Below are 22,332 nucleotides of genomic sequence, written 5' to 3'. Positions count from 1 at the left end.
ATATTATAAGCATACATCACTAATAGTGGGACAGTAAAAGATGTGCAAATGTGACCTACCGTGTTAGTATTATTTCTCAATGTAGATTCATAGCCGTGCAACGATTCACACTGATTTTGTGCGGATTCTTCACTCCTTTTCATCTTTACATGTTCCGGCTGGTGTAAATCTCTCAAACTGAGCAGATTTCGTATTTTGTGTCTCTTTAGAAACATGTTTTGTTCACTCCTCCTGGAGCTGGGTCTCTCCTCAAAGTCCATGCAAACAGCCATTGAGAATAATGCAACCAAAACACAGCAGAATACGGTGCTCATGGTTTCCGTTTAATGTGCATACAATTCCTCTCTCTAAATATCCATAAATAGGAGGTTTATTGGTACCGAACATTCAGTGTTTACGCTCTGACGCATGTCTGTGGACAAGCCGCTGTAATGCGCACTGCTCAACTAAATGATTGTCCAAGATTAGGAGGGACCGTCCAGTCGGAACGCCCCGTTTTATGAATATTAATAAGTACGCGCTGACGTTGCTTCGCAAACCTGCCCACTGAGCGCTTCGCTTATGGATATTAATTAGGCCATAGTGACGGTGCTCGGAATCATTTCAATGGCGAAGCATTTGTCATTAATGTTAATTATATCATGCCAATGTTCTCAATAACTGACCAATTGCCAAGGCTGACTTATGAATGTTAAAATACAAGCGTTCGCTGCACTTGGATTCGTTCATTTGCGTACAGAACTGGGTTAACCACCCTTTCAGCTGTATCAAATGGCAACAAAGCTACCATGTGAGGTGCAAATTTGCAAACCTCAAAAGAGTAACCTCCTGAGATCCAGTAAAAAAGCCTTGTTAAAGGTATAGTTCACCCAAAAAGGAAAATTCTTTTATCATTTACTTTCATGCCATCCCGGTATATGACTTTCTTTCTTCTACTGAACACAAACGAAGATTTTTATCAGAATATTTAAGGTCTGAAGATCCATAGAATGCAAAAGTGTGGTGACCAGACGTTTCAAGCCTAAAAAAATCACATAATAAAACATCAAATTAATCTATACAACTCCAGTGGTTAAATCTGTTTTATGATGTGTCGCAATCACTTTGGGTGAGAAACAGATAAATATTTCAATCCTTTTTTAATATAAATCTCTTTCACTTTCAAAATGTGAAAGTTGAAATTTATAGTAAAAAAAAAAAGACTTGAATCTGTTTCTCACCCACACCTATTATATTACTTCTGAAGACATGGATTAAATCACTGGAGTCGTATGGATTACTTTTATGATGCATTTATGTGATTTTTTGGAGCTTGAAAGGTCTGTGACATTCACTTGCATTGTATAGAAATAAAATAAATATAAAATGATTTATATTAAAATAGTATTGTGATACCATTATGATAATAATATCAGGCCTATGATATTGGTCACACTCCCAAACATTTGGTTGTACTGAAAATTGCAGCAAGTTTTTTTTCTCTGTATGGTCTCAGAAATAATAACAAAAAGACAATAACTTAACAACCAGCCAAAGGTTTGATTGCACCTACACTTATTATTGACATTTTCCATTTTTAATAATAGTAAAGAAATTAAATAAAAACACCCGAGAGTATGACAACCTTGAACAGAACATATGGATTTCCCTCTATATTATAAATCACTTGTGAAAAAGAAAACTCAAACACATTGCTTTTTTTTTCCCCCAACAACAGTTTATTGATGCATTGATTTGTAACAAAAAGAACCCCCCGTTTAAGTCAACTACAAGATTGGCTGTTCTGTGCTTGAACGGCACTATAGAAATTTTTGGATTGACAAAAAAAAAAAAAAAAAGGATAAAGACTTAATTCCTGTCTGAACAGGCAAACTGTAGGATGAAGCCAGAGTATTACATATGCAATTGCTGTGTGATGATTCACACACACATTACATTGGATTTCTTTATAGAACATCAGCTGGGCTTAGCACAGCTCTGTTCAGCTTTAGATATCCTTAATGACATCCTCAAGTTCTTCTTTTGTGAACATGTGAAAGGTCTTGCCTGGCTCGATTGTGGCAAGCTGAAGAGAAATGAAAATGAGTATTAAAATGTTAAAACTTTTGTCAGTCAGATACATTTAAATGCATTTTTAATTGTAACATCCTGCATTACATTGATTCAAGACAGATTCATAAAACAACCCCAGTGATATATCTGACATTAGATAGTTTCAGAAGTTCTGAACAAGTTGTTTTTGGAGACTGTTTTTAATTAAAAGGTCAATTTGAATGGGGTAAATGTTTCTATTTCTGAAGAATACAGTATATTTTTATAGTACAACAAGCTCTTTTATCATAAAAGATCAAGGGAAATTTGATTCCTCGTGATATGAACTCTTTAGAGTTTATTATATCTTTATTATATCAATTCAATTATAATTCACATGATTAACACCATGTTGGGTGGATCACTTGTGCATTACCTCAATGTTAGTGGCATTCAGCTTCTCCTCCATCACTTGTTTCAGAATTGTGAGAGAAGACTTGATAGCCTCCTTTAACGTCATGGACTGCAAAAGATTAACAGAGATTTTATGAATGTTTTGTTAAGGAAAAGCAGCAGCACCAATGCTAAACTTTCTGGTATTCCGTGTGACTGTGTATCTTGAAAGTAATTACATCTTTGGAAAAGTAATTTGGACACTGGCTGATGTTTATTAGATTGCACGGTCACATGGGTGCCGAGTCTGGTGACTTAAGTTACAGTAGTAGAAGCATGATGTACTGGAATGAGTAAATGGGTGGGGTAGATTCAAGCATTTGGCTCAATTTGCTGCTGTAGGATTCTCTTGGGAGTGAGCCAAACATGTTCCTCTGTGAGAATACTCTCTCGAAATAACCTGTCTATGGCAGAATGGATAAGACTGTAAAAGTGATAGTTCATCCTAAATTGAAAATCTTCTAATCATTTACTCACCCTCATGCCATCCCAGATGTGCTGTACTTTCTTCAGCTGAACATCAACAATGTTTTTTTAGAAGAATATCTCAGCTCTGTAGGTCCTCACAATGCAAGTGTATGGTGGACAGAAATTTGAAGCTAAAAAAGCACATTATGGCAGCACTAAAGTAATTCACACGACTTCAGTGGTTTAATCCATGTCTTTGGAAGAAATATAATAGGTGTGGGTGAGAAACCGATCAATATAAGTCTATATTGCTATAAATCTCAACTTTAACATTCTTATTTTGTTTTTGGCAATTTACATTGTGCACATTGCCACCTTCAGGACAGAGAGGAGAATTTATAGTAAAGCAATAAATAAATATTGACCTGTTTTTCAACCACAACTATCATATCGCTTCTGAAGATTTGTATTTACGCATTTGGCAGACGCTTTTATCCAAAGCGACTTACAGAGCACATATTACAGGGAAAATCCCCCCGGAACAACCTGGAGTTAAGTGCCTTGCTCAAGGACACAATGGTGGTGGCCGTGGGGTTCGAACCAGCGACCTTCTGATTAACAGCCCTGCGCTTAAGCCACTACGTCACCACCACTCCAGATATTTAACCAATTTGTGCTTTTTCTGTTCACCATTCACTTGCATTGTATATACCTACAGAGCTGATAAATTCTAAAAAAAACATTGTTGATGTTCAGCAGAAGCAAGCAAGCCATACACATCTGGGATAGCACCAATCTAGCACCCGCACTCTCTGCTTATTCGGCTAGTATGTGGCTTGAAGAAGTGCTTCTGAAAATTCCGGGTCGTCACAGGAAAAGACGGTGCTGGATGGCAGTATCTGCTGCTCCAAAATTTTTACATATCTCTCTACATTAATGGTGCCCTCACAGATGTGAGAGTTACCCACTGACACACCCCTGGCCCATACAGATGCTGGCTTTTGGACCCGACGTTGATAATGGCTTGGATGGTCCTTATCCTCTTTGTCCCAGAGAACATGACAGCTATAAATATGTGGACTCTTTGGACCAAAAAACACGGTTGCACTGTTCGACTTTCCATCTGAGACTGAGCCCAGAGAAGTTGGCAGTGCTTCTGGACAGTGTTGATGTTTGGCTTCTGCTTTGCATAGTAAAGTCTTAACTTCCATCTGTGGATGCAGCAGCGAGTGGTGTTAACTAACAAACGTTTACTAAAGTTATCCCAAGCCCAAGTTCATGATATCCATTACAGATGAATGATGTTTTTCAAGACAGTGAAGTCTGAGGGATCAGAGATCACACACACATTCAGAAGTGGTTTACGTCTTGCCCTTTACGCACCAAGATTTGACCAGATTCCTTGAATCTTTAAACTATATTATGCACTGTAGAGGATGAAATGCCCAAAATCCTTCTAAATTGTTCACAAAGTGCTGGATTATTTGCTGAAGCATCTGTTGACAAACTGACAAGTCTCAAATGACCCTTGCTCTTGAAGGACTAGGCTGTTTTTGAAGGCTCCTTATATACAATGACATGATTGCCTAACCTGTTTAACATCTCCTGTTTAAGATTGCCTTGTTATTTTAACTTGTCAAATTTGGATGTCTTAAATTGCCCGTCTCAACTTATTTGGAGAGTGTTGCAATCATCTAATTTGAAATGACTGTACATAAAAAAAAAAAACAATGAAATTCACAAGGTAAAACATAATGTTTAGCTGTAGTGCTTTCAATATAGCAAAGGGTGAATTTACAAATCACTACCTTTTGTTTTTATTAGCATTTTTCATACTGTCCCAGCTTTTTTCAGAATTGGGGTTGTAGAAATTTTGCACATTCTTGTTCCTTAGACTTAGAACTAAAGCCCTAATGTAAAGCTCAAGATTGCGCAAAGTTCCACTTTTAGGATCATTTTATAATGGGAAGGGTTTTAGTCTCAATCTTATTTTTTTAAGGGGTTACCTAGGTAAGTATAGTGTGCATGCAGAAGTTTGAGACTTCTCTCTTTTTTTTATTTATGGGGAGGAGAGAGTGTGATTTTTTAAAATAAATTCCCCTAATTTTCAGGTTGAATATCTCTGGTGGAGGACCAGATAGTAACCTGAAACTTCCACAGAAATAAGTCATCTAGTAGCATTCTGCTGTAAAAAAAATTGAGTTTGAGATTCCACTGGTTACAGAGCTGGGGCTAGTAGAAATCTGGGGAAAAGCCTTCTATATTCATGCATTTTAAGAAATTAACAGATGTAATAAAAGCATAACAAATAAAACAAATTATGTTTATGACTGACATACAAAAGCTTATGCTTGTCAATGAGGTTTAAAATATTACTACTTTTGATATTGGCAACAGTGAAGCATGATCTATCACAGGGTTCTTCAAAGAGTGCATAAAACCGTTAAGTAACCTTAATGAACTGTGTGTGGAGTTTAAACATCAGCACCCAGAGTTAAAGATAGGAAGGGAGATAAAAAATTTGTGAACTGATGCCAAAATGGTGTGCTGACAGGAGCATCTGGAACTCACAGATGCTTATCTGCACACAACATCAGAACATCAAGCTGATGGTTGAGTCAGCAAAGCAAAAAGTGGACTACAAGCTGGAACTTCTAGTCTGTGACATAAACAGTTATGACTGCAAGCTCAAGTGTGACCAGTGTCCAGGTATAGAAGCCTTACTGCAGATGCTTGAAGAGTCAGACAAAGATGACACACTTCCCGATAACATCACCTATAGCAGTGGGTTATGACTGACAGAGCAGATATGATGACTGTCATTCTCCCTAGGGTTGAATTATTTTTCTCTGGCTGAGAAACTCAGTGGGCTAAAGACACACCATTGGTTGAGTACATCAGCGTGGAAAACTGTGAAGTTTTTGTAAAATTATTCCACTCACCTGGACCAAGAACATCATTAAAAATGTCTACTGAGGACAAAGTGTGGGTTCCCATGAACTATGTTCTCAGAAAACTTACACCTGCCGAATAGACTACTGTCACTGGATGCTCCCACAACATTTCAGAGAGGTAATCACTCAAAAAAACAATTATTATAATAATAAAAAAAACAGTTTGGAAAAATAAAAATGGTCAAGCAAACTCCTTTACAATTATTGGACCCTTGAGATGGACTGACCCCATTTTAAATGTCCAAAAATATTTCCAAATACTTAAATGTCTCTCTTTTTGGTCATATTTAGTCTAGGTCCAATTTACATTTACACTGTTGTTTTTGGAACCCAGCCAATCTGAATATTTATTACATCATATTATATGCAGTAGTATAATATTTCAGTCATAAATTCTTTAAATACACATTATCTCAAGGCTCTCCGCTTAAACCCAGCATTTCTCATGAATAAAAATCTTTGCGATTCTGTGTGTATTTAAAATATGTTTTTTATTCTATCATCATCTTTATTCTATAATATCCACAGAATAGAGTAAGCAGTCACTGAATGTCATTAACACTGATTGTATAAACATGCAACGACCAAGAACATTAGCCATTTCATGATTATTAAAGTGAAACCGGAGCGATTTGAGTTCACTATCAAAATCCTTGTTTGTATTTTCACAGGAGTATTGTGTATGTACACACCATCTGTTGGAGCAAACCTCAGATGGTGTGTACATCACAGCGTTTCAGAAGTGAAGTGAAGTTACTATTCACGCCTTCTGAGTGCAATCCGCTGTGCAGCTCAGTATGACGTTGCAATTAAATTGAATGGATGGACATACCTTGTGATAGACTTCCTGCAGAGAACTCTGAGCACCCTCAGATGCTGACCCAATAGCCCTTGCATCACACTGGACAAAAGTGCCTGATGGGTCCATGTGGTATCTGTCAAAGCATTCAGTGTGATTTATAAATTTTACAAACAAACCCAATAAAGACAAACCCAAGTATTTGAAACCTTTCAGAACTTGGAGCTGACCATATATGAACACTTTAAAGAATATTTCATTAATGGTTATTTTTTATGTTGATTATGTTTTAACTCTTTCCCCGCCAAACACAGAATTTTCCGTGTTTTATGAAAAAATGCTTCCCCGCCAAACACGGAATTTTCCGGGTTTCCGTGTTTTAGGTGTTATACGGTAAGGAAGACCCCTGCGCATGTTTTGAAAGAGTACGCAACTCTTTGATCAAAGAAACAGACTGCGATCGTCTCAAACATGAAGAAGTGGAGTATGAGAAGCTCAAAATATCAGACATAAACATGCCTTTTTCTCAGCTTTTTGTCTGAAATGTTGTTTTTTGACAACCTACCTCTGTTCAAGTCGCAATAAAAAAAGAACAAATGATGATAAAATAAAATCAGCATTTTGCCTAAAAGCAGAGGCCCAGATCTTTATTTTGATATATAGCATCTTCATATATTCATGGAAGAAAATATTCTGCGGGCCATTAAACTTTAGCGAAAATCGTCAAAAACCCTGGCGGTGGAAAGAGTTAATCAAACACATCATTATGGTGATGTGCACAAGTAATCAACTAATCATTCTGCACCAGCTAACCAACTATTAAAAACACGACTTGAATGTTGCAAAATTATTTTTCCTTGCGTATTTGCCTGGCATGCGCAATGATGAAATTACTTTCCCTCTGTATCTTTCACCAGATCTGCTGCGCTGTTTATATGCGTCGTTGATGTGTTGATGACGACATGTTGGCCGTCTTTGTGTGCTTCCAACAGAGCTAAGTGTGTGGTAATACTTATAATGTTTTGATTCATAATGAATTATATTCTTTTGTTATTCGGTTCTTGTTGGAGTAATAGATCTATTTTTATAGTGGAAAGGAAATGTGAAGTGGTACAAGAAACTCTGAAGCCTGTATTAAATATCTGAACATTTGCAGTGCGCATTTTATAACAACTGGTTTATCTGAATAATAACATGTGAAATGATAAAAATGTGATTTATTGATTGAGAGAGTTTAGATATGTACATTACCCTAAAGCCGTTAATATTGGTTTCTAGGTACGCTCCAGGTGAGTGCAAAACTCGAAAAATGCCCATCCCTAGTGGTGACTGAGGCTAACATTCTGCTTTACATCTCCCTTTGTGTTCCATGGAGGAAAAGTCAGTCATTTGGGTTTGGAACAACATAAGGGCGAGTAAACAATGTCAGAATCTTCATTTTGGATGAATTTTCCCTTTGAGCAGGATTAAACTTTTAAGCTAAATTAAACAATTTAGCTATTTTTATTAAAAAAATATATCTTAAGGCATTTTCAGGTAGCCAAACATTATAAACTATACAGAGTGTGCTTACAGTTGAGGTCCTTTCTCATCATTGCCTCCAAAAAGTAGAGCAACACCAAAAGGGCGACTCTAAAGAAAAAAAGAAGATAAAAAAGGAGGAATCACATCAGCATATTCTGGTTTCAACCTGAAATTTCAGAGAAAACTCCCTTTAAGTTTAAGGCAGACTGGTCTTACCATAGCACCAGGATCAGCATCCTCCTCTCCAAACTGCAGAGCGAGGTTAGACACAGCCTGTGTTATGCTCTCCACCGTCATCGTCTCATTGTAGGTAAACCAATGGTTCTGCAGAATACAAAAAATCATGACAGTGCTAAAAATATGATCTGGAGTGTTTCAAAACTGGAATATTACAATATTAAAGAAACTTCTCACCTGTGTTTCCACTCTTGCTTTGTCGATAAGTGTTTTTGCATCAGCTATTAAGCCACTCATGGCACAGCCTGTAATAAGAAATTAACACAATCAGTTCTTCAAAACTAGCTTTATTACCCGGCACCCACCAAGAACATGTTCTCTTAAAGACATAGTTCTCACCTTCACATCTTTCCAAACCCATATGTCCTTCTTTCCTTCATGGAACACAAAATATTTTGTGCAGAACGTTATCCTCAATCACCATTCACCTTCTTGTATGGATGAAATATGCAATGAAAGTTGACTGAGGCTAACATTCTGCCTAAGAACTCTTTTTGTGTTCCATGGAATCTCAGTTGCCTCCACATCTGAGACTTTCAATCCACGCATCTTATCACGTGGCTTGTTGAGCACGTTACCACAGAGACCTAGCATGTCACGCTCTTTTCCGCAACATCCACGCACAACTCACCACGCGCCCCACCGAGAGCGAGAACCACATTATAGCAACCAAGAGGAGGTTAACCCAACGTGACTCTACACACTGGACCAATGGGTTGCTTAGGAAGCCTGACTGGAGTCACTCAGCACGTCCTAGATTCAAATTTGCGACTCCAGGTATGGTAGTCAGCGTCTTTACTTGATGAGCTACCCGGGCCCCGAGAGAGAAAGTAATTTGAGGTTGGAACAATATGAGGGTGATTAATAAAGACAACAGTTGTGTTACCAATATGAGAATCAATCTCTACAATCTTCTCAATGCTGCTGGGCTCCATCAGAGGAGAAGTTATTCTCTTCTCAACGGCAAGACACACACCCTCCGATGTCTGAATGCCAATGGCTGTTGAACCCAACTGGAAAGACAGCCAAAGCAAACGTTAGACATGACATTGAAACAACCAACAATATACTGCTAATAAAGATCACTATATATATATATATATATATATATATATATATATATATATATATATATATATATATATATATGTGGTTTATTATATACTTTTCTAGTCGTTTTTTTTTGTTACTTAAAGAGAAATTGAAATATTTTGAAATAAAATTAGAAATGAGGCCTACCTTGATAGCTTCAATGGCATATTCTACTTGAAAAAGTCGTCCTTCTGGAGAGAAAGTGTTTACCCCTCTGAGGACAGGAAAAAAGTTAGTGTGGTTAAGTACATTCAACTCTGTATTTACAATATTTAGCATACATTTTAATACACTTTACAGTTTGCAGTTCTTACACTTGCAAGCAAAACTGAAAGATAAAGTTACAAGACAATTTCTACTGTACCAAAAGAACATGTAAATATCCAAGGAACTACTATAACAAGAAGCCACTGATATCATAAATGCCCAATATTTAAATAAAATAAATTCAATTTTACAAATAAGATTCATTGTTTACTTTACCTGTCGTATTCTGATCTTGTCAAGAACATGATGAAATGCAAAATCTGTAAAAATAAAAAATCATGAGATAAATGGAAAAACAGGTACTAAAGTTCAACGTACTAAAGTGACAAAAAAAAAAAAAACAACAGCTAGCTATGTAAGCGGGGACAAGTTGGAGTTCACAACCAATCAGAGATCAGCTAACCTTTCACTGATTGGACGGTCCAGAAAAGAAAGGCGGCGCTATGATTCGTCTGTCTATTCGATTGGTTAAACCCCCCTTCAATCAATGACAAGGCATGTTTCACATCAAGTCAACAGACCCCTACCGAGCTTTTTAAAATACCTTATCGTGTGTGTTTTCAAATAAATCATATTACAAAACTCTTACAAGTCTCATTAAGCTGGTTTTCCTATTAGGCTTTCAGAAAATGTGTTCTTTATTTTGATATAAATGTGTGAATACATACACATGAGCATCAGCCGTTAGCTAGCCAGTTTCCTACTAAATTAAAAAAAAAATAACATTTCAATTAACTGTATACTGTATGCGACATGATCTCGACTTTGTATACGTCGGTGGTATTTTCTGCAGTTCTGCACGACAAAATATCTATTCGTTAAGAATATCTTACCTTCAGCAGTGGAAGGGTGAGTTTGCTAGTTTCAACAGTACAGGAAGTGTTCCCCTATAATCGTCCGAGTAAATATACCCCGTCAAACATCAGTTCCGATCTAAGACACGCTTTCAATTTAGACCATGTCTGACGAACTCGCTTCTAAGAATTTTTGTCTTACAGGATGGTATGGCACTTTGAGCCATCCTAGGTAACTAATAATTTGGTTAAAAATGCCAAAATGTGGACTGTAGTTAGTGGATATAATTAATTGGAGTTCATGGAACTAATAATTAATTATTCATGTGCAACAGTTCAGTATAAAGCATTATTAACTATAACTATACAAACAAGCGCTGTGGTCACCATCTGGAGTGAGGGTGTGTTTCCATTCTCATTCAAAGTGTGGGCTCTTCTTTCTTAACTCACATTTAAATGTCCGATTCGTTACCGTTCTCACATAAATTAATGATTTTTATATATTTCAAATAATCTGAAATTTTCTTTTGTCAACAGTCTTTTGTCGTTAACAGTGGCCGCGCATTTATGTGTTCGTGTCACTTTAAGAGAAAGTTGCAATCACGTGTTTCACTGTAGAAAGTTTGACAAGTTTGTCGACAGAAGTGCTCTGTTTTTCACGCTGTCGCACCTTGAATGTCATTCTCATATCTCCTTTTCTAACGCTAATAACGAAATCGGATCATCGACCAGGAATCACGTCTTTTCCAACAGCGAAAACACAAGAATACACTAAACATGGAGATCGTGCAGGTAATAAACCACCCGCCCTGTCGTAAGACACTTGCGTTTGGTGATCTCCGCCTTTTCTTCTGTGAAAAATTCGATTTGGAATAATTTAATAACCAATTCTAACCCAATTAGCTAATAAATCGAACTCATTTCTGCGAGTTTACCATCGACTCTCGATGGAAGAACAACGCTTGATCTAAAGCGTTGTTTGGGCTTAAAGGAAGTACCAGAGGCTTCAAATAAGGTTTGATCTTTTATTTTCTCCTTTTACAGAAAGTCATGTCGGGTTTTAGACTTGATCTGGGACCCGTGAAAGAACCGCTGGGATTTATCCGACTTTTGGAGTGGGTGAGTTTCTACGATCTCTCAACAGATGTTACATTATATATTTTTGATAGTACCTCCATTGTGACAGTTGCTACATTTATTGCGCGTTTTTGTCGGTTGATTCATATTGCAAGTGTATTATCAGGCTGCACCATGTATGTGTGCCTTTACACGGTCGTACTAGCATTTGATCAAACACGGCAGTTGCATATAGTGCTGTTGTGTCAACACGCGGTAACACACCCATGTCAACTTAATAGTAATTTGTCAATTTAAGGTCATTTAATCATATTTTAAAGTGTATCGCGATAAGGTTGCATCCGTTTAGACTGTAGAAAGCATCTCGTGCATACAAATGTAATGCAAATTTATACAAGTCCTGCCTTTCTCACTGTCCCCTGAGAAATAAATTGTGTTTACATTGCCAACGGTAGCAGCAACCAAGATAGTCCTGTTTGGCCCATCCACATTTAAAGGCACTTATATGGTAGACTTTAGACTTACACTGAATATACCACTGCAAACAATGGAAAATCTCTAGGGTATAAAGGCTGTAAAACACCTATTTGTTGGGTCTGCAGGCTGATGTGGGTAACTAGGCCTTGACTCACTTTTTAGATCATTAACCTACAAAGAAATCAGGTTGAAGTGAGTGGAAACTGAATTATCCTCCCAATCAACCAGCTTTTTTTATTCGAGTGCAGTTTAGTTTGACCTTATGTGCATAGATTTTGTTCCCATAAATATATTATATTAAATAATAAAAGATAATGGATTGTTTTTATGTATTGTTTAAAAAATAGGAGCTTTCTTCGGAAAGGTTCTCTGCTATTGTTATCATACCATATTTTTGTTTGTCTTCCATTTAGTCGCAGACTAGACTGGATCTGGTTTAGAAGCCAGGAAGTAAAAGCCAAAAGCTGCAGATTTCAGTGTTGATATGTGGCACTGTACCCCCTACCTGCATACTCGCAGTCTGTTTGTATTTAGCAGTAGTAAAATATCCGACAGCACTGACAAGCAGCCAAAAACATTTTTAGAAATGATGTTGCATGTCTGCAGAAAAGTATGCCAGCTGCTGCAGCATAAATAGAATGTTGTTTATTAATTATAATATCACTAAATTGTACCATATTTAATTAATGCCTTAAAGGGATAGTTCACCCCAAAAATGTAAATTCTGTCATCATTTAATCACCCTGATTATTCACCCTTTTGTTGAAGAAAGTCAAGTGGGTTTGGAACAACAGTTTAGGGGGAATTATCCCTTTAAAGGGATAGTTCACCCAAAAATGAAAATTTGTTTACTCACCCTCATGCCATCCCAGATGAATTTGACTTTCTTCTGCAGAACACAAACAAAGATTTTTTAGAAGAATATTTTAGCTCTGTTGGTCCATACAAAGCAGGTCAACAGGGTCTAAAACTTTGAAGCTCAAAAAAGCTCACAAAGGCAGCATAAACGTCTCCAGTGGTTAAACCAGTGTCAGAAGCAATATGAAAGGTGTGGGTGAGAAACACTTTAATATTGAAGTCCTTTTTGAACTATGAATTCTCCTCACTGCCCAATAGGTGGCTATATGCACAAAGAATGTGAATTGACTAACAAAATAACTCCTCTTAGGAGAGAAGAGTGCATTTGAAAGTGGAGATTTATTGGGAAAAATGTCTTAAAATTAATCGTTTCTCACACTCTTCTATCTCATCCCATCTGAAGACATGAATTTAACCACTGGAGTTGTACAGATTACTTCAATGCTATCTTTATATGCTTTTTGAGCTTTAAAATTTGGAACCCTGCTGACATGCATTGTATGGACATACAGAGCTGAGATATTCTTCTAAAAATCTTCATTTGTGTCCAGCAAAAAAAAAGAAAGTCATGCTCATCTGGGATTAAACGAGGGTGAGTAAATGATGAGAAAATTAAAATTATTTTGGGTGAACTATCCCTTTAATTGTGCAAATTCTTCCAAAAGTTAGGTCTGGGCTTTTGTTTCTCAGAGAAATCTTAATTTGTTTCTCTCATCTAAAAGGTATATGCCTCTTTCATTTTCACCACACCTGTCTGTGTAAACATCGGCACTTTGCAAATTTTTTGCAATTTTGCCTTGTCTTTGCAAGTCATTATCATTGCTTACACGTTTGTGATGCGTTTTGGTAAAAGAAGGGTGTCGATGAAAGAAAGGGTGCAATTAGACACTATAGTGTTGTTTTGATTCCATTGTATGGATGGTAATGGAATTTCTGCAACTTGCCTATGTGCAGTTTAAACGTAAAGATGCATTTCACCAAAAGGCTCATTTGAAATAATCTCAAACAATGAGAACCCACAGTGCAAGTCTAATTTGTGTGTATACAGTGTTTATGTTGGAGAAACCTTTTTTTATATTTTTAGGTTAGTTTATTTTATTAAATACATTACCGTTGTTTTACCACTTATAGGCCCTACCCTGGCATCATTCATGTGAAAACTGCTGTCATGTGGAGGAGGATATGGTTTATATCCCTTCATAAGCATTTTTGTAAAGAAAGTCCTGAGTAGTTTAAAATATAAAGGAAACCGGTGGTTGGACCCATTATTTACTTGTAAAGCAGGAATGTCAGCCACTCCCTACAGAATCATCATGTGGTTATTGGGTTGTTTTTGCTTCTTATTAACCAGTACAACCCAGATCTCCTAGAAAAATATTAAATAATAGAGAATAAGTATTGGCCACTAACAGGTAAGCTAATTGTTGATCAGAATGACATTGGTGGCAGGGGCAGTTCATTGACACAAAGACACTCTTTAATAGTCACTTGCTGCATGTAGGTGTGTGTTCCAGTGTGAATGTGGCACCGGCCTTCATGTGGTTCTGCTTGGTGCCAGGCACCCTCAGTTGGCTCACTGTGCTTCTCTGCACCAAGCACCTTAAAGGAATAGTTCCCCCAGAAATGAAACTTCTCTCTTAATTTACTCACTCTCGTGCCATTCTAGAGGTGTAAGATTTTGTCTTCTGCAGAACACAAAGATTTTTAGAAGAATATCTCAGCTCTTTTGGTCCAATAAATACAAGTGAATGGTGACTGAATCTTTAAAGCTCCAAAAACCACACAAAAGCTACATAAAAGTAATCCATAACACACTAGTGGTTAAATGTCAAGATTTATAGTGAAAAAGTTAAATTTCTGTTCTCACCCAAAACCGATTAGATCACTTCAAAAGACATGGATTAAACCACTTGAATCTTAAGGATTACTTTTATGTTGCGTTTAAGTGCTTTTTGGAGCTTCAAAGTTTTTGTCACCATTCACTTGCATTGTATGGGCCTACAGAGCGGAGACATTCTTCAAATATCTTTGTTTGTGTTCTGCAGAAGACAAAATCTTACACCTAGAATGGCATGAGAGTGAGTAAATTATGAGAGAATTTTCATTTTTGGGTGAACTATTCCTTTAACCAACCAGAAATTAAGCCAAAGTTGTGCCAGGGTTAAGATTGTGTGCCCAATTTCTTTGTCATCAGAAAGACAACTTTGTCTTACCACTTTCTTTTTGGATTGGTTGTGTTTCTCTTTCTGTGTATGCATAAATTAAGATATAATTGAAAACCTTCATATATAACAAATTATATTCGGGCTGTCGATTTAAAGTAGTAATTTTGTTTGATTAATTACCTTAAAAATAACAAGTTAAAAAATGTGTGCTATTAATCATGTCTTGTGACCGTACGCAAATTCCAAATTAAGCTTTTTCAATAATCAATGCAATTATCTAATCAGCCAATCGTGTGGCAGCAGTGCATAATATTATGCAGATACGGGTCAGGTGCTTCAGTTAATGTTCACATCAACTATCAGAATGGGAAAAAATTTGATTTCAGTTATTTGGACCTGGGCAGCATTGTTGGTGCCAGACAAGCTGGTTTGATTATTTCTGTAACTGCTGATCTCCTGTTTCCAGTTGCATAAAACACCTTAAGTTTTTCCCTTATATAAGGCGTTCTTTCCCCTTAACTAAGGGAATGACTTGCGGGTGTTGCATATAATCCCTTAGACACTATCTTAGTAAGGGAAACCGTTAAGGGTTTTACTACAGTGATTAAAATTTTACTATTACCATGGTCATGTTCATCATGTCCCTACCTCTGATTTATATCTAGACATTTGAGCAATTTGAACACAAAGAATACTTGAACTTTTTACAGTTTTCTATTTTAATTTGAGTGACTTTGATGTGTTAGATGTGATATTAGATTGCCCACAGTAATTCTGCACTTGTTAATTATTACTAAGATGGTCTGAAGTGCTCTCCCTATCGTGAAAATTTTGCTATGCTATACTCTTCAACTGGTTCTATAAACTTTGCCATTTCTCCTTTTGTTAGAAACCTTGTAACTCTTAGACAATACATAAGGTGGTTTTGCTACCTTTAAGGTTTACTTTGTTAAGTGGCAGTTAATGGGCTTTATGCAACACTTAAGGGAATACTTCAGTACAAAATAATTATTTCAGGGGAAATGTAGGGGATTATGCTGTTTTACCTATAAAGACCCTTAAGTAAAATTTAAGGATTGTTTTATGCAACACCATTAAATTTAATGGAAATTTGAGGGCGATCTTAAGGGAAAATTTAACTAAAGGTACTTTATGCAACTGGGCACTGGGATTTTCACACACAACTTTACTCAAAATTATGCCAAGAAATGCCTTGTTGATGAGAGAGGTCAACAGAGAATGGCCAGACTGGTTTGAACTGACAAAGACTACAGTAACTCAGATAACAGCTCTGTACAATTGTGGTGAAAAGACTATAATCTGAGATGTGGGTTGACGCTGTTTTGGCGGCACGAGGGGACCTACACAATATTAGGCATGTGGTTTTAATGTTGTGGCTGATCCGGTGTATGTATACATGTATTTGAATGTATGTGTGTGTGATACTGTATATATACACTTAGATAATCCAATATGATCCAGGGGGTGGGATTTAATTATTTGCATTAATGATTGAAGCAAGTTTATATATATATATATATATATATATATATATATATATATATATATATATGAAATTAAAAGCGTACACGTTAAATAGACAGCCCAAATATTAATATAGAAAAATACCTTGAACTCTTCAAAGATGAGGAAGAAAGCTGGGTGGATTGCATGCCAGCTAAAATGTAAAGCTATTTTTAGGATCATATTGGGGGTGCTATACAGACCAACGCCTCTCAGAGGATTGAATATCTGGTTTAGTAAAAGCAGAAAATTGCTGGCCCCTTGCAAGAAATCTGTATATTTGTATACACTCACAATATGTTTTACAATGTTAATAGATAATAGAAAATAGATCTATTAAGAAATCCACTTTACATTTATAATTGTTTTTCCCACCAATGGTTGCTTAAAAGTAAAAGGTATATCGTCCAGGGCTGAACGATTTGGACAAGAAGTCTAACTGCACCACCCCTGGAGTCACAAGTTCGAAACCAGGGCTCCAGCCAGGTCTCCTAAGCAACCAAATTGGCCCGGTTGCTAGGCAGGATAGAGTCACATGGGGTAACCTCCTCATGGTCACTATAATCTGGTTCTCGCTCTCGATGGGGTGTGTGGTGAGGTGTGCATGGATGCCACACAGAATAGCGTGGGCCTCCTCACGTGCTACATCTCCGCGGTAAAGCGCTGTATGCTTTAAGGCCTATTCACGCCAAATTCGAGACAAGTTTGCAAGACAAACTGACGCTTTAAGGTCTTTTCACACTGGAACCAAAATTAATACAATGAAAAGCAATTTCAACGCCTGTACAGTAGGCAGTGTTGTTCAACAAACATATTTATTTTGTTTTAACCACATTTCCCTTTTAGCATTCAGATGTCGATGCATGAGTTTAATATTTTTCATGCAATTAAAGTATTTTCCTAATTTGGGATAATTCTTTTATGTTCTTCCTTGCAGTTGTAGGAATATTTAATTATTTATGTATTTTTTTTTCTCTGTGTGAAATGATTAAACAGCGCTGTTACATAAGTGTACATCCTGTGTCTTTATATTCATGCACATGTAAAGCTTCTCTTTTTTTTAATGCCAGGATAATATAACATAAAGAACAGTGATATCATAACATGTGGAATAAAGTACATGTAAAGTAAAAACAGGTAGGCTATAAGATAAAATATGATGCATCAGAACATTTAAAAAAGAAAACGGATTCACTGTCTTAACTGCTTTTAAATTATTTTATTATTGCATATTTATATTGAATTCAGGGTTTCTTGTGCATGACGAGCAAAAGAGCACTGTTACAGAAATACTTGTGTTGTGTTATCCTAGAATTAAAAATAGTATGTAAAGCATTTAAAGATTTTGTTGTAGAATTTTACTACAAGCTTAGTTCAAGAGATTTGCCAAACCTCACTGCTATTTTTAATGCCAGGAAATATATAATAGGCACAGTGATGTAAATACATATTATATAATGTACATTAAAACACCAGGTAAATTATGAAATATCAACACATTAAATCATTATTTTTAAAAGAATGCATGTTCACAGCTTCTATATTATTATATAATTACTACATATTTGCATTGAGTAAATAGAGTTTAGGAATACACTCCTGTGTCTTTAAATTTATGCAGATGTATAAAATATGCCTGTATATAAGTAGCAGACTTTCAAAAAGAGACCAGGGTTTTGTTTGTAGTACAAAGGGGTCATAAACTGCAACTGTATGTATTTTATCAGGGGTGTATAAAATCATCAGCAACTGCTCATCCAATGCCAGTGTTTCTTGTTGTTTTGCTGGTTGATTAGCGCCACCAAGATGCTGGATTGTGCAGCAGCAGTGACTCTGGAAACATGACGAAAAGCTCTTATCTCATTGGTCGGTCAGTTTTCTTCAGTCCGAAGAAGAAGAAAAAATCACACTGCTCTTCGTAAAGACGATTTGTTAGGCCAGGTGTGATTTGCTCCATAGGAATCTGTTGTTTCTATTCAATGTCGTTCGCAACGAACAATGTCACCGAAAATTTGGGCTTGGTGTGAACAGGCCTTTAGTTGAAATGAGCAGGGTGAAATTTCTTTAAAACATATAATTTGATGTTCCACAGAAGAAAGTTATACAAGTTTAGAACAACATGAGGGTGAGAAAAAACACAAATGTAATTTTTAAGATAACTATTCCTTTACATATTTTATTCACAAGCAGCTTGTTGAATCCAAGATCCAAAATTGTTTTTGTTTTTTTTGTTATTTAACTCAATGTCCCTTTTAATAGTGTCTTCCTTATATCATTGCTTTGGTCACTGTCACTTTAACACAGTAGCAGTGTGTATTCAGACAGCTAAAATGCCTTAGAAAGAGAGCAAGAACTAGAAACTGCATATCAATCTTGAAAGTGCTGGCTGTAAAAGCTATAACGCTCTGCTACTGCGGCTGTTCTCACAAGTGTCTGCAGAAGCCACTTCCTGTGTGGAAATGGGGCGTTTGTAAAAGGAAAGCAGTGGAGAACGTGTCGGGATATGTGTGAGTCAGCGAGAAGAAGAGCGAGCGAGTGAGGGAAAAGAAAGTGTTGGAGGATTATTTACAGATGTAGTGGAAGTCTGAGGGAAAGCATTTGAAGACAACTCTGTTATTGTGACTTCAGCTATTACCACACCCAAACACCGAATCCAAAGCAGTTGCAAAGCCATATTAAATTCATGTTTGAGTATTTTTAAAGTCTTACGGTACTGCATCCATTTGTTACTGTTGAAGTTTCTTAAAGGGATAGGTCACCCAAAAATGAAAATTGTCATCGATTACTCACCCTCATGTCTTTCCATTCCCAGTTGACTTGCTTTCTTCCGTGGAACACAAAAGGAGGAATTTTAAAGGGCACCTATTATGGCATTTAAAATGTTCCTAATATTGTTTTGGGAGTCCCCAACAACAGTTTTACATGCATGCAATGACAAAAAACACTTTTGTTGTCTTATAATATGCATTTATGTTTACCTGATTTGCTCACCGACTCCCAAATGATTTACATTTACATTTACATTTATGCATTTGGCAGACGCTTTTATCCAAAGCGACTTACAGTGCAATTATTACAGGGACAATCCCCCCGGAGCAACCTAGAGTTAAGTGCCTTGCTCAAGGACACAATGGTGGTGGCCGTGGGGTTAGAACCTGTGACCTTCTGATTAACAGCCCTGTGCTTTAGCCACTACGCCACCACCACTCCGATTTGTTCAACGACTCATTTTTCCAAACCCCTCCTTTGCGTGACGCTAATCTGCGGTGATTGATCAGAGGACCCAGTCAGTTGTGATTGGTATACTCTGTGCAGAGATTGTCAGAAACGGAACGCCCATCACCGCATTGTAGTAAAAAAATCAAAATCGGAGAAGGAATTTGAGTTGATTTATGTTAGCGATCATAGCCCAAAGTTCGGTGGTAAACACCCAATCAGTTATTGTTTGCGTTAGCCCAACGCATAAACATATTGGTAAAGCACTGCATTACTACATGTTATTGCTCTATTCTTTATGACAACTCCAATAACATCGACAAACATTTCACACATTTCAAAAAAATTGACATTGGAGACCTAGAAGCTGCGCTGAGCGTAACGTACACAACACACACAAATACTTATTAAGCATGCTAAAAAACACATAAAAGCAACAATTATTAATAATACTTACAGGTTGTGATTCGGAGGAGGAAGCTGATCCAAATAAACTTGGTACTGAACCTTCCTTCAGTATCAACCGGCTCGCGATTCCACACTTGAAAGCATTCATGTTCGTAAAGCAATCGTCATTAAAATGACGCGAACACAGCACAAGGTTCGGGCTATACTTGTGTGGTATAGTTGTAAATATAAACTCTAGCCACTGATTCTTCACATGCTCGTCCCTGGGCAGTGAAAAAAAGGTCACTTTTGATATGCACTTCAGAACACAGCGTCTTGTTGTCGACATGATGTTTTCAAGTTTTCCCTGGTGTCTGCGCGCGCAGAGTGGGCGCGGCCAATGTGATAATTTTTCGTCTTGACATCACAACGAAAAGGAAAATGACTCGTTGGAAAAACGATTCATTACATTGACTCAGAGTCGACTCCTACTTTTGAGAGACAGTAACTTTTTTTACGGTGAACTTTCATATATAAAACTTTGCAGGATGTTTTTGTTCACTTAAATCTATGTTACACACTACATGAAAGGTAATTTTCAAAATTCCATAATAGGTGCCCTTTAATGACCAGTCCAGCTTGTCTTTTCAATACAGTGTCAGTTGGTAGGTTCTCTTTTTTTCCCTGAAATTCTCATCGCCACTATTGTTTTACAGAAAATAATATTGAGATGGCTTATTATCATGTTTATTATTATTGTGTTTTTGTTTTTTTAGGTTTTCACCATTTGCGCCTTTGCCACGACTGGCGGTTTTGTTGGATCCAGTGTCTTCACCGTGAAGTGTCCCAGTAAATCAGAAGAGGTTTCTGCTCATTTTGCATATCCTTTTAGGTAAAATGAGCACAATTGAACTAAAATACAAATTTTCTTTGCTTGAGTAATCATTCGCTTTTGTATGTTAACACCATTGAAGAATGTGAACATTCGTTTTGTACCCTTGAAATTATTTATAATTATTTGTTAGTAATCCTTTATTTATATAGTACTTTTCAAATCTGTCTGTCTGTCTGTCTTTGTCTGTCTATCTTGTCTGTATGTGTCTGTCTGTATGTGTCTTTTTGTCTGTGTCTGTGTCTATTTCTGTCTGTGTATGTGTCCATTGAAGAAAGTGAACATTCGTTTTGTACCCTTGAAATTATTTCTATTTTATTTGTTAGTAATCCTTTATTTATTTAGTACTTTTCAAATCTGTCTATCTCTTTGTCTGTCTTTGTCTATCTTGTCTGTGTCTTTCTGTCTGTCTGTATGTGTTTTTTTGTCTGTCTATGTGTCTTTCTGTCTGTCTATTTTTCCGTCTGTCTGTGTCTGTCTACATGTCTTTATTTTTGTGTCTGTATGTGTGTCTGTCTTTGTCAATCTGTCTGTTGTCTGTCGGTGTCTGTCTGTCTGTTTATCTGTCTGTCTACATGTCTGTCTTTGTCAGTACGTCTGTTGTCTGTCTATCTTTCTGTCTGAGTCTATTTGTCTTTCTAGCTATCTCTCTGTCTCGCTGTCCGTGTCTGTCTATCTGTCTTTTCTCCATCCATCCACCCACATGTTAACATGCAAACAGAAATGAAAAATAAATTAGAAATGAAAAGATCAGTAAATAAAAGGTATAATCAAACAATGAGAGATGAGAATTAAATTGGTTGCATTAATCAAGTGGCTTATTCTTCTTCTTAGGCTTCCAAGTCAACCATTTAATGTTCCTGATTGCAATGGGAGCATGAATCGCACTTATCTGCAGGGAGATTACTCCTCCTCAGCTGAATTCTTTGTCTGTGTGGGTGTCTTTGGCTTCCTGTATTGTACTTTTACCCTCATCCTGTACTTGGGCTACCAGCAGGTTTACAGGGAGTCTAATCGTGGCCCGACCATTGTAAGTATATCAATATTTAAAAAATCATTAAAGGTGTTGTAAGCCATGTTAGTTGTTCCAGAACTTCCACCAGACTTGGCTACAGAATTAGACACGCCTCCTCATTCTGAAAATCCACCTTTCAGTCTTCTGTTTAGACTGTTGTAA

General features: G+C 36.8%; 3 protein-coding genes across 3 annotated transcripts in view; 1 reads left to right on the top strand and 2 right to left on the bottom strand.

The window, feature by feature from the left end:
* Positions 1–457, bottom strand: part of sort1a (sortilin 1a) — a 30,635-nt gene extending 30,178 nt beyond the window's left edge. The window contains exon 1 of the mRNA XM_052102001.1: positions 60–457. Coding sequence (XP_051957961.1) covers positions 60–314 — 255 coding nt within the window. The 5' untranslated portion in view covers positions 315–457. The remainder of the gene's footprint in view (positions 1–59) is intronic.
* A 1,221-nt stretch (positions 458–1,678) lies between these two features.
* psma5 (proteasome 20S subunit alpha 5) lies at positions 1,679–10,659 on the bottom strand. Its single transcript, XM_052102081.1, has 10 exons — positions 10,599–10,659; positions 9,982–10,025; positions 9,646–9,712; positions 9,293–9,419; positions 8,584–8,651; positions 8,386–8,493; positions 8,219–8,277; positions 6,679–6,781; positions 2,468–2,554; positions 1,679–2,065 (listed from the first exon to the last, which is right to left on the bottom strand). The coding sequence occupies exons 2-10, from the start codon at positions 10,008–10,010 to the stop codon at positions 1,988–1,990; spliced, it is 726 nt and encodes a 241-aa protein (XP_051958041.1). The 5' UTR covers positions 10,011–10,025; positions 10,599–10,659; the 3' UTR covers positions 1,679–1,987.
* Positions 10,660–11,149: 490 nt separating this feature from the next.
* The window catches only part of sypl2a (synaptophysin-like 2a), a 27,902-nt gene continuing 16,719 nt past the window's right edge, over positions 11,150–22,332 (top strand). The window contains exons 1-4 of the mRNA XM_052101958.1: positions 11,150–11,351; positions 11,604–11,678; positions 21,040–21,155; positions 21,990–22,185. Coding sequence (XP_051957918.1) covers positions 11,337–11,351; positions 11,604–11,678; positions 21,040–21,155; positions 21,990–22,185 — 402 coding nt within the window. The 5' untranslated portion in view covers positions 11,150–11,336. The remainder of the gene's footprint in view (positions 11,352–11,603; positions 11,679–21,039; positions 21,156–21,989; positions 22,186–22,332) is intronic.

Source organism: Xyrauchen texanus, chromosome 32 (assembly GCF_025860055.1).
Source record: "Xyrauchen texanus isolate HMW12.3.18 chromosome 32, RBS_HiC_50CHRs, whole genome shotgun sequence".
Taxonomy (NCBI): domain Eukaryota; kingdom Metazoa; phylum Chordata; class Actinopteri; order Cypriniformes; family Catostomidae; genus Xyrauchen; species Xyrauchen texanus.
This window is presented reverse-complemented; position numbering and strand designations above follow the sequence as displayed.

Bases quoted from the DNA above. Each gene is read 5' to 3' on its own strand.
- psma5 (XM_052102081.1), bottom strand. From the start codon at position 10,010: ATGTTCTTGACAAGATCAGAATACGACAG. The intron at 9,420-9,645 runs GTAGGCCTCATT...CTGTCTTTCCAG, and splicing joins ATGCCATTGAAGCTATCAAG to TTGGGTTCAACAGCCATTGG. The intron at 8,652-9,292 runs GTAACACAACTG...TTCTTATTACAG, and splicing joins AGAGATTGATTCTCATATTG to GCTGTGCCATGAGTGGCTTA.